The 18,979-nt window shown below is 39.3% G+C and overlaps 1 protein-coding gene across 1 annotated transcript; it reads right to left on the reverse strand.

Annotated features, from left to right (window-relative positions):
• Positions 1 to 4,422: 4,422 nt before the first annotated feature.
• On the reverse strand, positions 4,423 to 18,207 carry LOC120559079. The gene is made up of 6 exons (XM_039800501.1): positions 17,716 to 18,207; positions 14,414 to 14,680; positions 8,301 to 8,334; positions 8,113 to 8,120; positions 4,871 to 4,897; positions 4,423 to 4,452 (listed from the first exon to the last, which is right to left on the reverse strand). Exons 1-6 carry the CDS (start codon positions 18,172 to 18,174, stop codon positions 4,423 to 4,425), a joined length of 825 nt encoding a protein of 274 aa, XP_039656435.1. The 5' UTR covers positions 18,175 to 18,207.
• Between the last annotated feature and the right edge of the window lie 772 nt (positions 18,208 to 18,979).

The raw sequence follows: 18,979 nt of genomic DNA on the forward strand, positions 1-18,979 counted from the left end.
GCCAGCCTAACGGAGCTCACAGCAGGCCGGGGTCTGTGAAGGAAGGCAGGCCGGGCGGCGAGGCAGCACCGGCGGCTGAACTCCGAAACACAGTCTTACCAAATTTGCAATTAGCCATCAATTTTCGTAAAACGGCCCATATTTGAGCTTTACATAGTTGATTTCTCGCTTAAAAAAGTATCAGAAGTGAATTTAATAACAAAATAGCTCGACAAACAATGTATAACTTTGCAGTGTCTGAAATATGGGGCCTGCTGCCGAGTCTTCCATGTGTTTCTATGTAGTTTGCTCAAACCAATCAGCACGTAGCTCATTCTGAATATTCATGAGCATACCATATTTGGAAGAAAAGCTCTTGTTCCAAATAGAGCCATATTCACAGGGTAGTTAAGGGCCTAATAAAATATAATTCGGGCAATTTTCAGCCCAACCAATGTTACATACCCCATTAGGAGACCTTAAGGAACAGTGTAAAATACCCTATATAATCATTCTATCACCCCTTGAATGCTACTGCTATGTTCCATTTGTGGTCTCAGCGCCCCATCTAGTGGCCAATAGATATAACGACACAATGAAAGCTATATTCTTTACTACAGTCGGCTCTATTGATTGTCATTACTATCCAGTATTTTTTGGTTGTTTGCACACCAACTATTTTGTGCATAGAAATTATGTTTATTGCAGAGTGATTTGTTGCTTATTGCTCTTTAACATGCATATACTGTATGTGCATTCATTATGTACAGGTTATATTTACATATTCTGTATTTCCTTATTTTACAGAAATCCACACACAAACACAAACACATACTATTACAAGCAACAAGCACTTTATTCACTGCTGGATTTGGATATCAATAACTCTGTTGAACTAAAACCGAAGGTTGCAGTGACTCTGTTACCGGAGTACATAGCCAGCTCGGGTAGCGCCAGAGAATAACAAACACGGACTTCACTCACGTCATTATCATTTCATTTGATTCTGGTAGTCCATAAAGGGCGTTTCGTAGTTTTTTCATATGTTTAATATTTTGCATTCTCTGTTATAATACTAAATACAGATACTCATTGTTATCCAGTGAAATTACTGATTTAGCGGGTGGGGTTAACACTTTTACAAGGCACTGTATCCGTGTCACATTCTCATTAGGGGCTGAGCCCCCCTAAAGGTCTGATCCTAGAGTCGCCCCTGGTTCTATCGTGTCTTTGTGCAGACTGAAAACATGCAGGCTGTTCAGTAACAGGAGCCGGGACTCGTTTCTCCCCGCTGCAATTACTCAGCTTCATTTGCACATGAAACAACGCAGCCTCTCGTGTCTCTAGAACTACTTTCTATTTTGACTTTTTATGGCTCTTCACTCCCTGTCGGCTCTTTCCCACCATCGTTTACCTACACGATGGTCTGTATGCTGTGTTTTCAGTGTGCAAACCAAATTTCCCTCATGAACAATAAAGGCAGAATGACTGAATGAATGAGATTGGGGATGCAGAGCTGTTGACTCCAGTGGCTCCCTGTGAAGTTGGTTTATTAGATTTGATGGTAACTCAGCGCTGCGATGGAAAACAAGCCGCTGTAGACTCACTACTGGAATCCTTTAATTCATCTGCTAATGACGCAGGGAGCGTTTCTACCGTTGTCTTTGTGTGATAATGGCACACGGAGAGACAAGAAATCAGAGAGAAAGAGGAGATGATGAAAAGATGTAGAGCGGCTGAAGGTTGTGAGCAAACAGGAAGTTAGAGAGGTGATGAAAAAAACAAGATGAAAATGGGATACAAAGGCAAAATAAAGAGATTGTCCTCTCCTGAAAAAGGTCCACATAAGTTGCTTGTTCAAGCAGCAGCTACAACTTATATTTAGGTTCTAGTGGCAGCGACATCTGTCCAAGTTTCTACCCATGTGATTGGCTGATCTTCAGACTGTGATAGGGACACAGAAGGATCTTTTTCATTCTCATTTCTCATTTTTCATCTCACCTGATCAATCCAACACACATAGAGCTGTCACAACAACAAAAACACATTATATCCATGGGATGGACCTTTTGACCCTTCAATAACATGCTAAGACATGCTAACATGTGCTAACATGCTAATATGCTAACACAAGTTAGTAGTAGTACTTGTCGGATGCATTAAACAAACTGAACTGAACTCTCCAACACCTTGGCTGTGTCTCAAACCACATACTTCCATCAGTATACTGCTAATGGTCACTTCCTGCCGTAGTCCCACTTTGGATGGTTAGTATCGTCCCAAAAAAACTTATGTTAAAACACTTACTGGAAATGACGAGCGGTCGGCTCGGCTCGCTGCCTCTCAAAATCTCTTAAACTGACCTTTGTTGATCTGAGATGAAGACAGATTCAGACACTGCACGGCCTATTGCTCTCTTCAAATGTTTTCAGAAACACGTTTCGGTGAACTATTTTCGTAAAATATGAGATTGAATTCTGAACGAGCCGCCATTATGCTCTGGTGTAAAATCCGGGAGAAACCAGACCCACGTGACGCGTTTGTCCAATCAGCTGCCAGTTAAGGGTCCTAGTCCCTCCCCTTTCCGCTGCGTAGTCAAGATGGCGCCCGTTTAGTGCACGTAGTGTCCATCGTTCCACACTGAACTTTTGGACCGTATTTAGGTTGTACTTTCAGTGCTCTGACTCTTTGCATTATCTACACGATATATTTAAAACTAAGTGTTTGAAGTGTGCAAGAAGGTACTTTGAGACACAGCCCTTGACACTTCCTCTGATTAGTAGCTAATGCTAACATGCTAATGTTACACACAGGTGGTGATGGCACAGTGGCTACAACACATACCTTTGGTGTGGGAGATCTGGGTTCAATTCCCACTGCAATACATCAACCAATGTGTCCCTGAGCAAGGCACTTAACCCCTAGTTGCTCCAGAGGCGTGTGACCTCTGATATATATAGAAATTGTATGTTGCTTTGGATAAAAGCGTCAGCTAAATGTAATGTAAGACATGCTTGGACTTGCTTACAAACATGCTAACATGCTAACAAATATTATGTTAAAACAGATGTTTATTGAAGAATATTCAGCAGAATCTCCAGCGATGACCCAGTGAAGACACTCAGAGCAGATGTTTCATTAAGAGAGATTTTATTAATAATTCACAGAAAACAGCATCAGTTAACATGTGATTTTATGAGCAGAAGAACAGAATGTTGGTTGTTAACACACACACACACACACATATATATATATATATATATATATATATATATATATACTAATTATTAAGCATGAAAAACATCAGAATTAATCACAGCCTTGTATTGACTGAACAACACATTTGAAATCCTTAAAAACATTAAACTTAGTAAATCAAAATAAATGTATTTCTGTATAACCTGATGTGACTTGAGTTAGTGATATAGAGGAGGGAGCTGCTGTTCTCAACATTAACCAGCAGGGGGGGTCATCACTGCATCTAAAACCAGAGCTGCTGTCCCACACCTTTATCATTAGTACAGTAAAGTAACTATTGGTGATTAAACATAATAACATTATACCACAGAGAAGTTACACACAAGATGATTAAGTTTACATTTTTTGTGTATTTTTTAATTAATATCACACTTAACCCTCCTGTTATCCTCGGGGCAAATTTGTTTGTTTGTTTGTTTCTTTGTCAGAAATTTGGGTTTCTTTCAACCAAATTGCCCAAAAATAAGATGGATGTTCCATACAACACTACTCGCAGGTCAAATTAAGGATCAGTTTACTACTTTCATTGAATTATGGGCGTTTTTTTCTTCCAATTTTATAGCATTTGCAGAAAAAAAATTGGTTTAAATGGTTTCTAGAACAGTATCCTGAAACTAAACTTTGACCAAAATCTTCCTCTGATCTGAACTATTAGTCAAAATAATTCATAATTTCAGCTTTCCTAAAACAAAAATTAGATGTAACTTCATATAAATCAGGTTAATTTACCATGAATTTGAAACAATGATTGTAAAACTAGTGGTAATAAGTTGGTGTAAGTGGTGTGTACAGTATACTGATGGTAGTGAAAGAAAGCAAAACAAACAAAGCATCAAAAATTGCTCATTTACAGTTTTGATCTGGGAGGACAACAGGGGGTTAATAGAACCATAATGAAACACATTGTATCTTAATTACTGATAAAAATGAAAATTACTGATAAAATAAGACACATTATGTTCTAATTGTCTGTATCAGTAAATATGATCAAGCCATTTAATTCAATTTCAGCTAAATTCAATTTTATTCATAGTATCAAATTGTAACAATAGTTCACTCTTCTCAAGACACTTTCCAGATAGAGGAGGTCTAGACCACACTCTATAATTTACAAAGACCCAACAATTCCCCCAAGAGCCTTTGGTGCAACAGTGGCGAGGAGAAACTTCCTTTTGGGCAGAAACCTCAGACAGACCCAGGCTGTTGGGGGGTCATCTGTCGGTTGGGACACAGAGACGAATACAGAGAATTATGATTCATAATAATAATTATAGCAGTTGGTATTATGAACGGTGGCAATTATAGTAACAACAAAGATAATGGAACTAAGACTAGAAATAATAGTTGTAGCACTTCAAGGAGTAGCAGTGTGTTCACATATGGGGGTTCCCATGTACCGTCTCTCCCTGCCACCCTGCCAAGATCTCGCTACCTTTACCCGTAATATTTTCTAGATCACCCACTACATCTGTAGGATTCAAGGTAATATCTGTGATCAATGTTTTAGATCTCGTAAACTTCAGTCAAAGTGAACCGCTCCACAGTGGATAGATGGATGGATGGATGGATAGATAGATAGATAGATAGATAGATAGATAGATAGATAGATAGATAGATAGATAGATGGATTTACCTCTATGTCCTCATGATTTGTTTGATCCTGCAAAGAGTTTCATACAGTTAGTTTAGATGTTTCCATTTTCAGAAAAGAAATTAGAACACATGAAGTTGTCACATAATCCTTTCCATGTTTTCTGTGTTATGGCTCTGAGAAACATTAATATTGTGTTTTTGTGTTAAAAACAGAAAATGTTTAAAATAGATGAATGTAACAGTAGTTCCTTTCTCCAGCAGAGTGTTTCATACAATAACTTCTATTAAGATATTGGACTGATAAAGATAGATAGATGGATGGATGGATGGATAGCGACGACACCATCCCTGCAAAGAGTTTCACACAATGAGGGAAAGTTCAAATTTCAGAAATAAAAAATAAAATATGTTTCTATTAAAAGTCATAGGAGTTGATTTCAGTGGGGACGGTGGGTATGTGTACCTATCAGATTTCATCATTAGTCATTTTGTACCAACCACTGTTTTTGAAAACCTTGAGCTCGATTTAGTATAAAAAAAAATAAAGTTCATAACACATGTAATTCTTGAGGAACAGATGCCAACAACCCCAAAAATTTTTTTTTCCCCCCTACCAAAACCAATCCCACCCCACGACCCAGACCCACCTGTCCTGCAGTGTTCCACACTGTTGGGACATTCATCATATTTTTGTATTAATTTTTATTAATTTATATTAATAAGCTACAGGACAGCGTCTTGACCTGCATGAAAGAGAAAAAGAAATGAATGTGTCTCTGTCCCCAGCACATTTCAAACTGACGCCCGTGTTAAAAGTGACCCAAATATTTTGTTGTTGGTGAACATGAACATTTTCCACCCCATGAGTAGACCCTACGGAGACATTACCCCCCAGCCCTTTATCAGACATTTTTGGCATTTCCCCTGACACTGACCCCCCTGTTGGGCTGAGGGGGGCCCTAGCATTTACATCTCTGTTAGCTCGGAGACTGATTCTGTTCAACTGGAAGCCCCCTTACATTAGAGAGGGGCTCAACAACTAGAAGCTGGAGAAGCTTAGAGCGTCTCTGAAAGGCTCCTCCTCCACATCCCTGACCACATGGACCCTCTCCTTGGTCTAGTCCACCCCCAGAGCCTGTTCCCCAACACGGAGGACTGAGCTGCCACCCCCCTTCTTTTTTACCTAGTTTATTTTTTTTATGTTTTTTCTTCTTCTCATGTTGTGTGTCCTTTGGTGTGTGTTTGTCGGCGTGCATGGGTGTTTGTCCTCATTCTGGACCTGTGCTGGGGTGGGTTGTTGGTGGGTGGGGATGTGGGGAGGTGATGTAACGCTTCCTCTATGCTTTATGTACCTCGTTCATTTTGTTGCCCACCTATATAAATATAGAGGAGACGGTGAATAACCCAATTTCAACAAACGGTGGCGTATTCCTTTAAGATTGTTGGGGCCCAAAATGTCTGATTTTGTGTCAGAGTTTCTAATTACAGCATCATTATGGTTTATAGTTTCAAATTAACTGTGTTTGATTTCTGTCTAATAAAAACCATGACAGGATTTTATGTTTCTTTAAGATGATTTTGGGGCTTTTTGTGTCTTTTATTTACGGTGGCCGTGAAGTGCAAATCACGACAGCAAATAGGAAAACTCGACATCAAATCACAAAACACAACGGCAAATAGGAAAACACTTCAACAAATCCCAAAACACAATGACATTAACTTCTACCGGAAAAGGTAGGGCCTATCTAGGAGAGGACTGACCCTCCTGATTGGACAGACGGACTGTCTGTCTTTCGCGCTCCCAAATCACCCACAATCCTATGCGCGGCTTTGCCGGCTCGTTAAGAAAACAACAATGGCAGACCTAAGCGGGGCATCCATGGTTGGAGCGGCATCGTTGATGGCACAAGTATCATTTAAATGTAAGTATATTTAGTGTTTGCAGTACATGTGTTATCACAGTTAATGTGTTACATCAATGTAAAGCTTAACGCTTTAATGCTGGTACAGATTCCTGTTATAATTAGGTAGATACACCCCGAGCTAACGTTAAGCTAACTGAACCTATCAACTAGCTAACATGTAGGCTGTTAGCTAGCTGGGTTGCTGTCTTTAAGCCATTTGTGTTCGTAAAGTTTAATGTCCGGTGGCATTTTCATCTGTTTTTATAAGCCGTTACTGTATATCTGTAACTTTAGCAGAGATTTAGAAATCAGTGTGTTTATCAGTTGTAGCTGCAGGATGGCTAGTGTTATTCGGGGCACAGGGAAAGTAAAAATAAATCACTATTTTGTACCAGTAAAAAGGCTCAAAATATCACCAAACTTCAACGGTAGCATAATGAGGGTCCCTACATGTTAACAGAAGCATTGAGAACTTTTGTAAGTGTACAGACAGTTTATTGAACGAAGAGCTGCGGGAGCTCCGTGAAAGGGCTAAGATAGAGCGAGGGTAGTCAATGCCGCAACACAGCCTCGTACTTTGGGGAACTGGTGGCGTACCTGCGGACATTGTGAAGCTATGGCCACCGGACAGGAGTGTCTGTGTTGCATGGAGTGGGACCTGTTGCGTCGCAACACCCAAGAGTGTTTTGTACAGTCTGAAGATTTTCCCTCTGATAAACAGGGCTGTACTTACCTATTAGCTACTACTAATAGCTCTCTCTCTCTCTCGTAGCCCTTTCATGGAGCTCCCGCAGCTCTTGGTTCAATAAACTCTGTACACTTACAAATGCTTCTGTTAACATGCAGGGACCCTTATTATGCTACCGTTTAAGTTTAATGATATTTGAGCATTTTTAATGGTACAAAATAGCGTTTTGTTTTTACTCGGGTAGAAGTTAATGTCATTGTGCTTTATGATTTGTTGAAGTGTTTTCATATTTGCCGTTGTGCTTTATGATTTGTTGAAGTGTTTTCATATTTGCCGTTGTGTTTCGTGATTTGTTGTCGTGTTTTCCTATTTGCTGTCGTGGTTTGCACTTCAGGGCCACCGTATTTATTTGAAGCCAGCTGAAGACAGGAAAGAGGGAAGAGAGAGGGGAAAGGATCTGATGTTTTTAGGGAAGACTGTTGGCTCCAACCCTGGGCTGAATAAAGATCTTTTGGTTCAGAAGTGGGAAAAGGTCTGAGAGAGTCAGAGGATCACCAAACTCAGTAGGATCCATCCTCTGGGGACCAGGAATGTCTCTAGAACATGACAACCTATCAAATATTTGGAGAGATATTGGACGATAAAGCTGGTTAGAATTCAGATGAAAATAACAAAGAGACGTTTCTTTACCTGGTTTCCTGTTGGTGGGGTAGGGATTATTACTTCTGATAGATAGATAGATAGATAGATAGATAGATAGATAGATAGATAGATAGATAGACAGATGACAGTTCCAGTAAGATATTAGACTGATAAAGATATTAAAATCCAGATGAAAATAACACAGACATGAAACTCAACAGGTGATGATTATTTACCTGGTGGTTTCCTGGTGGAAGGTTCTCCCTCCCCCTGCAGAGAGATTCATACAATGAGGGAAAGTTTAATTTTTAGAAAGAAAAACAAAAACAGAACTTCCCCCTTTATTGTTATTCTGCCTCCTCGGTTACTGCCCCCCCCCCCGCCCCCAATGCACACACAAACACACGGACACACACAAACACACAGACACACACAGACGCACACACACACGCACACACACACGCACACACACAAACACACACACACACAGACAAACACACACACACAGAGACACACACACACACACACAAACACACACACACACACAGACGCACACAAACACACGCACAGACGCACACACACAAACACACACAGAGACACACACAAATACACAGATACACACAAACACACAGACACACAACACACACAGACACACACAACACACACAGAGACACACACACACACAGAGACACACACACACACAAACACGCTGTTAAGCTGAATCCCAGAAATGAGCCTCAAAGAACTACACTTCCCAGAGTGCACCAGCAGCAGCAAACCTGCTGCTGGCCACCTGATCAGTCATTATCACTGATTTGGAGCACCTGTGAAGAAATAGAGGTTCTCAGTCATTCAGACAAACAAACTTCGGAGAGAAGATGCTCCAAGTTCACTCGTATGTTCAGTCCAAAGACGCCAATGGTCAGTGAAATGTTTTACTTTATCACATGCTGTTTAAAATCAGAGATGGGAAGTAACGAAGTACAAATACTTTGTTACTGTACTTAAGTAGATTTTTCGGATATTTCTACTTTACTTTACTATTTTTTTTTTTGTGGCGACTTTTTACTTTTACTCCTTACATTTTAACACGAATATCCGTATTTTCTACTGCTTACATTTTAAAAAGTGGCTCGTTACTTTAGTTTTGTACAAGAGGGTCGTAATGTCGGGAGAATAAGCGGCGGACACGCGGCCCTCACCGTGGCGGTGCGTCCACACAGAAAAAATGAGAAAAAAGAAAGAGAGACTGCTGTCCGGAGGATAATCAGTTGAGATGGTGTGTGTGCGTCATTCAGAACTGTATTTATGTGTCGTATAACTTATGTTGTCAGTTCATTAAAGCCTGTTGTTGTATTATTGGTCTGTAGTTCTTGCACAGTTAAAGTAGGTTAGCTAGTGATTTAGTTGTTTGTGTTCTTCACCTGTTAGCTAGGTTTCACGTTGCTTGTAAAGCATCAAAAGAGAGAAGTTGTCTCTGTCCGTGTTTTACAGACACACCTGGGGGGGGGGGGCGAAGTTTGAAACCAGCATCAGCTTTAAATACGGTCCTAATCTAGTCCTCACTAGCAAGTTTCAAATAATTTCACTGGAGTTACCGTTATTATTTTTACGCAGATCAATACGAAATTCAATCTAATTGGATGGGAATATACTACGTTGTATGCATGTAACGCACCACTACAAGACGACTCGACCGATTCGGCCGCATTCTGCATTCATTTGCGGCAAATAATTGCAGCTTGATGGTGGTAACGTTAGCACTAGTAGTATGGACGGCGACATGATTGAAAATGAAGAAAACAGAGATCCCAGAGATTAGGCAGACAAGCAGCAAGACATTCCCAATCATCCCTGGCCTTATCTGAGAGAGATGTTTGAGATGGGCTAGGAGGCATCAAGTATGACTCCTGGCCAATGTGCTGTGTAACTCTAAAAGTATGGGGAACTTCTTAATTAATCTATGTTTAGTAATTCATATTGTATCCTTTATTGTCTTTCTATATTTGAGCACACACACATACATGTAGATTCCTTTAAATGTTAAGGGGACGATTAAAAAAGAGAAACTGGATCTGTGAATTCTCACAGAATCACAATTGAATTCATATCTTGCTACTCAGTCAGAATCTTATTAAGTTGGAGTCCCAGTCTCTGTCACAATAATCATATATGTGATGTTTGGCAGACATCCATTTAAAATGTAGACAATGGCATATAAAGAGCCTGGTTTTTATGTCCACTGAAGTTTCTCATCTTGCACTCTAGTAACGTGTGTGGTCCAGGTAGCTTTGCATAAAAAATGGTTATCATTCGCAAGGCTACTTTTACTTTTATACTTTAAGTACATTTCAAAGCCTGTACTTTGTTACTTTTACTTAAGTAAAGAAGTTAAATCAGTACTTCTACTTTTACCAGAGTATTTTTTAACACAAGTATCTGTACTTCTACTTAAGTACGGGAAGTGAGTACTTTTGCCATCTCTGTTTAAAATGCTGCTTAGTATGTTTGAGTTATGATTAACTGCTATGTAAATTAGTTAAATAACATATTGCAGCATTGACTTAATTGATTCTGTGGTAAATGGGTTTGTCCTAAAATAATGTTTCAGTTTGAGAAAGTAAAAGTAGAAGATACAAAAGTATACTACAAAGTTAAAAAATATTATAATTCTGTTAAATGTTAAATCTTTGCTAATGAATTTGGATGTTCATGAAATTATCTTTTCTTTAGTTCATGTAACAGTCTTAAGTGGTTAATTCATTTAAAGATTATTTAGAATGTTTAATTGAATGTTTAAACTAATTTAAGTTCATTAATGTTTGAATGTGTAAACTAATTTCAATAAAATGTTTAACTATTAATTAATGTTTAACTATGATAACATTTTGTTCTCTGTCTTTAAAGGTTTACAACCTAATTCATTTAACAGACCAATCAACTGACAAAGCAAAATAAAAGTGATTTGAGTTGGAAATTGAGTTGTCCCTGTGTCCTTTGGATGGTGAACAAGAGAAGGACTTGTGACACACACCCCCCCCCTATTTCAGTAAACTTCCGGTCATAGCCTATATAAACTTACAATCCATGTGCATTGCCCATGCCGTAACTTAGATTATTTAATTTTACCATTTTATTTTTTTAACATGCTGTGATTAATGCATTTCGTATAACAACTTTTTCAATGCAAAGTTGTTAAAGGTCCAATATGTAATACTGACAGCTAGTTTTTAAAAACGTTGCTGCAGTACAAATTAAAAATACTGGAGTCGTTTCCCTCGCCCCCTCCTCCCCAGACTCGAAGTTCACGGAGGTTGCCAGTGAATGCTGAGACCGCAGCATTCACAACAATGTTGCTAGACGCTAGTCTCACATAGCCAGACATTACTCCACAGCACAGCAGAGTAGCTAACGTTAGATCCTAGTCTCACATAGCCAGACATTACCCAACAGCACAGCGGAGTAGCTAACGTTAGGTGCTAGTCTCACATAGCCAGACATTACTCCACAGCACAGCAGAGTAGCTAACGTTAGATCCTAGTCTCACATAGCCAGACATTACTCAACAGCACAGCGGAGTAGCTAACGTTAGGTGCAGTTCCCCCCCCCCCCCCCCCCCCCCCCACACAAGAAAAAAAGTAAAAAAAAGTCTCACATAGCCAGACATTACTCCACAGCACAGCAGTTTTAGATACTCACGTGGAGCTCTCTACCCAACTGACAGATGTTGAATTACGGCAACAATTGCTAAACACACTGCAAACTCACAGTCCTCTCTTCCTGATTTACAGCCCCCCTCTCGTGGCTTAAAATAACTCACCGTTGTCGGCTCTGGCCGCTGAACTACACGTTGTAAACAGCCATGGGCTGCTTGCCTGGTCCTCCCGGTAACATTAGCAGGGTTAGCATGGTGGCGTTAGCGAGGACTAGCCAGCATCACTTTAATTTAGTGTTAAGTGGGGTCATGCCTGTTTGTTGTACATCAGTTAGGTTTCGGTATGTGAGGCAAATATGAACCTACTTTACTGTTTGGAGGCTTGCATTTGCCCATGTTAAATTGTGATATCACCAGTTAACATGGACGTATATTTCTCTCCTATGTTAACCTGTGTTAATTTAGACTAAAAGTCCAATATATAGATAGAAATCACAACATCATTTCAGTGGTGTGGTGTAGTGATATAGATGATGTAGAAGCTATTCTGTTAACTTTTTTGTCCATGACATCAAAGGTTCGAATCCCAGCTAGATCTCTAGTTTTTTTTTCGTTTATACAGTAGGCTGTGTCGTATTTGTGTGGATAATGCTTAAACGGACATGTATTACACATCAACTGGTGATGTTTTCACTGATATCCATTATTTTGTCTCACTTGCAAACACTTTGTGAAAATGTGAACCTCTGGCACTCGAGGGGCGGAGGCAGAGCAGAACGCAGGGCAGGGCCTTGTTGAATATTCACTGATTTAATGCAAATATCACCAGTTGACATGATCACCAGCTAAACTCACACACACACACACACACACACACACACACACACACACACACACACACACACACACACACACACGGAAAGTAAATATCAAAAACAAAAAATACTGACATTAGCATTGTTGTCAGAAAACAGTATTTCAGCTTAACATGTTTCCTTAATATCTGATGAGGCATTGGTGTCATTTTTGGATTTATTACAGTAAATATATTACATATTGGACCTTTAACCCCTTTTCTTTTTAGGCAATATATTCACCTTTCAGCTCTTTATGGTCCTGCTTTTTTGTTCTATGCAATGGATATGTTTGATAAGACCCAAAAATATCTTTTATATTTGTGTACAGTGTATAAATTAGGACGGCAAATACGGGTACCTCGCTAGACGTAAAGGCTGCGCCCCCTTTTGGGATAGAAAACAGACGATCCCTTAGAAGTCAATGCAACTTGGATGCCTGAACCTGAGCGTTGAAATACTTTAGTAAATGAAGGTTGATCGCTGTCATGTTCCCTCAGTCTTCCTCGTTAGTGGATCAATGACCCAACACGGTGGCCACATACTGCTTACGTGGAAGTACATATCTGATTAAATCACTATTGTTAGGCTGAGTGTTGTCTGTAATTAATCAACCTATTATTAATAACTGACTGGTTCTCAACCTTTTCCAGTCGTGACCCCCAGAATAAAGAGGTTGGTGTTCGCTACCCCTCCCCTGTAAACAGCTATTTCTACATTTTCCTGTTTCTCTCCTGATGTGACAGTGCAACAGTTATTAATTTAAAACGGTTTGTTTAAAGTTTGGAGTGATATTAAACCCCCACTGTTGTTTACGCTGTTTTCGTCTACGATTGTTTTCCCCCAGAAAAGGGGCGTGGTGATGACACCTTCCCTTGGATGATTGTCGGCCTAACGTATGTACAATTTTAACTTTCCTTACCTTACAGCTGTAGTCTCTATATTGTTCTTCGACATTATATTTTATATTCATATAGCTTTATATGTTCATTGTATTTTTCTATTGTATTCATTTTTCTTGTATAGCTGACTAAGAGACACGCACAAAAATTCCAATGCACCTGTGTTGCCTGTACCTGTGCAAATGGCAATGGATATCTATTTTATTCTATCTATACTGTTAATACCGACTGGTGAAACCAAGAACAATCTCAAAAGCTCTAAATTATTATTTATTACTTAATTATCTACATGTGCATCTCTTTGTAGTTGTTTGAAGAACTTTATATGGAATGGAATCTTGGGCTCCGACTTTTAGTTTCCGGTAGGCCAAATATCTGGGCCGCTATTTGCTAAACCACAGCTGTAAACTGCAGTAAAGTGCAGAAAATATTTTTCACTTTAACGTCAGCTCCGCCTAAAAGCCTGACACTCTAATAGAAACGTCACCCTGTAAAAAGAAAAGAATAAAATGATGACACGGGCTGAATCTCATCACCCTTATTTGATAGCTCCTCAATTCTCGGCTGAACCGTAAGTTGTTCTGTCCCTCCTCGTGAAGGCCGTCTCAAAGCACTTATTTCTGCCCCGAGGAGGGATCATAGAGGAGCTCTAGGCGAGGATACAGAGAGCAGCCTTCCTGGAAGCCGTGCAGCTGAAGGAGTTGCTAACTCAGCGCAAACAGCTGACGTATTCATGTGACGCTTCAGAGAAAAGGACGTCTCATCCCTCTAAAACACATTTACTTGGTTCCTCTTTCCTCCGGTGATTTCCTCACATCTCTCCCGTGCCTCCTCAGTGGGACGGACTAAGACGTGAGGAAGGGAGGCAAGTGGAGGAGTCGAGGAGGCAATTTAAGCAACATGAGATGCAACAAAAGAGGTTTTGATTCTTTGATTACCTGATGAATGAAGTCTCCAACAACATCAAAACATTTGACCCACTGTTTCTCTTCGATGTACTCGTCCACTTTACCAGACAACCACTCTTTTTGTTTTTTTTTCATAATTTCTGATACATTTTCCCCAACTTCCAACATCAGCTCATGCACTTGAATGTTTCTCGTGCAACATGTCGGACAGCAGCTTTCCTCGGCGCAGATCGTCCAGGTCGACAGCAAGAAGGCACCAACAAAACTTATACCCAAGAGCAAAGCCAGGCCATACATCTGAAAGAAGAAGCATTAAAGAGCAGGTTGTATTATCACAGCATCGAGATGAGCTCAAATTACATTTTTTCGCCCTATGAATAATCGCTCCGTCTCCCATTCTCTTCTAAAGAGAGGTGGACCACCGTTTGACTTGGTCAACAGGGAGAGACAAATAATGTTTACATCCTGTTTGAATTGAGCCATGAATTACACACACAAGATGTTTGTCAGTTTAAAAGATAATTTAGCGTTTAAAGAGTCTTGTCTTGTCATCATGTCTCGGCGTGTCACGTTTCCTTAAAGTCGCTTTCTTCTTCTCCCAAACCCAACCGTCCCATTCTTCCTGCGTGTCACAGAAATGTAAGCCCACCCACGACCTTTTCTTAACATAACTGCGTCAAAAGGGGACGCCTAATATGCCCGAAGCCGCCGATAGATATAGCGCATTATATGACACTAAAGGAGCCTTTTAGCGCCATATAACAATGTCCTGACCAAGCGTCCATATTTTATGAGATGAGAGTGAGAATGTGTGAGAAGCTACGAGGCAACACGGACTAAGGTTGGTATCACAAAGTGACCGTTGAGTTCACACAGGACACAAACCTTGGTCTCATGAGTTAAAGACCAGTAATTTTTCTATCCACCACCCCAACCTGTATGTCCTACTGAATTTGGCGCTCTGTATACTTTGTCACCTCACTTCCTCATTTCCTCTCCCGCTAAAAATTTTGGTAATTTGGAGCTTCTAGCTCAATCGCAGTGGACGGTTTTTGTTTTTTCTGGGTGAGGACGGTCCGTTTGCCAGGGAAATACAAGTTTGAAATGTTCCTAATTTGTATAGAGAAAAGAAAATAGTTTACCAAAGTTGCCAGAATAGTGTTCCCTTAGTTCACAGCAGGAGGATTGTCTGTCTTTGAGGCTTTAACTACTGTCCGTTCAAAATAGGGATGCAACGATCCAGATTTTTGGGGTTCGGCCGAATACCAAATCCAAGAGTTCCATTTCCACTTTCTCAAAGCCTACTGCATTGAACGCTCCACCTACGCAAACACCTCCCCGTAATCAACAGCGTACGCGCATCTAGTGTGCGTAGGGTTCGGGAAAAAAAATCAAAGGTTCGGCAGAAACCCAACCCCGTCAAAAAGCCCAATATTCAGCTGAATCTGAAGCCCAATCCTGGATTCGGTGCATCCCTGGTTCTAAATAAAGTTAACTCCGCTGTACCAAACCTGAACTGAACCTCTGTGTACCGTTACACCACTAGATGTTACAGAAACTAGAGCAACGGAGGCTAGACAGGAAGTGACACCTTAACCCTCCTGTTTCCTTGGGTCAAATTTGACCCATTATCACAAATGTGGGTTTCTTTCAACCAAATTGTCAAAACAAAATAACGTGGATGGTTCCCTATAACGCTCTGCACAAGGTAAGTAAATGATCAGTTAAATACTTTCATTGAATTTGGGTGTTTTTGTCAATTTTATAGCTATATAGCTTATAAATTAATGAATGAATATCAGAAAAAAGTGACAAAAAACTTGGAAAGAAGTGACTAAAACCAAAAAAATATTTCCAAAACATCAGGAAAAGCAACAAAAGGTCACAAAAGAGGACCAAAACACTAAGAAAAGTAAAAAAGTTTACACAGAAAAGCAAAGTTGCACAGTCGGTCGGGAAGACAACACAAGGGTTAACATTGGCTCTTTAAAACAACTGTCCTCTACAGAATAAAAAGTCTCTATAAAGAGGAAGAACACTGTAAGAAATTATTCTGTGGTCATGTAGATTTGAATTATTATTATTAGGTAAAATATATTCAATATGATTGTTTTTGATTTTGAGGCAAATATTTAATTAAATTTCAAATAAAAATGTTTGGAATAAAATCCACCCATTGTAGTTAAATAAAACATAAGCATTACATTTATCTAATCCCAAATAGAGAGAATATTGAGTTAATTCAAATTAATGTAATCAGGCAAATTTTAATTGAAAAGCACTTCCTGTCAACCTAGCTAGCTAGCAGCTATAATGTTACCCAGCATGCCGTTCGGCTGTGTAAATTTGTAAATGTAAAATTATTAGTGTTAGAAATTGCTAAAGTCACAAATAGTTGTGTGCTATCGTGATTTATCCTGTTAAAGAGAGTTAGTTGTGGGTTAATAATTTAATACTACAGCACTACTACAATGGGTCGAAAGCACAAAAGTGAATTGTTAATAAAATAGACTAGTTATTCCTAAGAAAGAAGATTTAATTCATTGCATTGATTAAATTCAAATCAATGTGCAGATAAATGTAGATGATTATTACTCAATTATATATCATTGATATGTAGAATTAAATAAAAAAATTTTAGTGCTATTTACACATTAGGGAGTTTATCTTTTTCAAATCAACTCAATATTTTTGTTTAGGTTATAATTAATTCTGTAATGTTTTCTATTTGAATCTACTCATATTAAATGGATAACTATTAAGGGTCTCATTTAATTAATATTTACTCAATACCAAACCATGTGGAATTTAATTAATAATATTGCTTGTAATCTGTTGCCTCATTTTTATTGAGTAGATATAGGGTATTTTTTCTTACAGTGAATACAGCGATGTCAGCGATAGATTTACTAAACAGCCTTCGACCTGGAAAACATTTAGATGATGATGGAGAAAGGCAAAACTTGGAAAAAGACAGAAGTTAGGCAAGAATAGGTCGGAAATAAAAACTTAAAGAAAAACACAGTAGAAAGAAGGAAGGCAACACTAGGGTGACAAAAGTGACACACTTAGAACAAAATTTACAAAAACTTTGAAGAAAAGAAGACAATAGAAAAAAATAAGGAAGAAAGACAAGAAAAGGTCAAAACAAGTGACAAAACCTTCAAAAAAAGGTGACAAACTTAAAAAAGCAACAAAAACTTTGAAAAAAAACATTTTGCAAAACAATCTTGTGTACCCCTTGCAGTCTTCCAAAGTACCCCTATGGGGACGCGTACCCCCATTTGAGAAACACTGCACTACAGAATAAAGTTTTAAAAAGAATCTCTTACCATTGAATTCAGTTTCATGTCATTGATGGTCACAACAAATGGATTTGTGATGTCAGTCTTGGCTTTGCATTGTAAATCTGCCACCGTCTTGGGATTGGGATTACAACAGCAAACAAACCACTCGGCATCGATTAGCACCGACACAACCCAGAGCAGACCCACGCACAACGCCTTGACCAGGCGACGGAACAACACGCCACTGAAATGACACGATCCCTTCGAACATGTGTATCTCCACGCTCTCTGAAACTGCACGTCCGTCGACAGCATCAACACGGTCACGACAAGACACGGAGCAGTCATGTATAAACTGCAGTAACCAGGCTCTGGTTTACAAGAGCATGGAAACTCATTCTCGAGAGCTTGATAGGAAAAAATAAGCACGCTAAAAACCATGGCGTTGGCGTTGTCCTTGACCGTAGTGATGAGGCCCTGCAGGGGCACGGCTAAGGCCTGCATCTTCAGAGGTGAAGTTTGTCAAATGAAGGGATTTTACAGCTGACAGTCTGAAATATGTGGCAACACGAAACCGTGCTTTTCCTCTTTCTGGAGAAAAGAGGAAAAGCACATTTTAATTCAGTACTGTACTTTGTTATTTCATTAAATATCTGCGCTGATTTGGCTGTGTAAAAAGTGATTCTATATAAGAGTAGAGGAAAAATATAACGAAAGAAATGCTAATGAGACAATGCATGTATTTGAAACATACTGTATGTAATGACCCAGTCTAAGATTTTTAATTGTGACAGTAAAAGAGGTAGTGAGAGTTGATTTGGGATTCATTACACAAGAAGGACGGTTTGAAACAAAGACAAATAAAAAAAAAATGAAAGAAATGACTGGATGCAAGTAGCAGAAAATGCTGAAGAGACAAAAAATATAACCGAAGATTAGTTCCTGAGAACCATCCTGGAACAGACCGAACGCAGATATAAAACAGGAAAGGCTTTAGAGCTCATAACTGATTCAATCAGCAGAATAAAGGAACAACGTTGACACAAAATAGAGAGAAGTCCTTCACCATAGAAATAACCTTTATAAAAGGCCATTTCCATTCCAATCAACGTAGCAACATGGTCAAAGAGGCAGACATTTTGATGTGTACCATTGCCATGGTAATCTCCCTTTGTAGAAGTTAACCACGACTCTCAGGGAGCATTTGGGTAGGAAACATCCAATAACCAAACGTAAGGGTGTTTCCAACCAATCAATCAATAACATTTTATTTAAAGTGTAAAATCACCATTCAACATGGTCTCAGTGC

Source organism: Perca fluviatilis, chromosome 5, assembly GCF_010015445.1.
Source record: "Perca fluviatilis chromosome 5, GENO_Pfluv_1.0, whole genome shotgun sequence".
In the NCBI taxonomy this organism is placed as follows: Eukaryota; Metazoa; Chordata; class Actinopteri; order Perciformes; family Percidae; genus Perca; species Perca fluviatilis.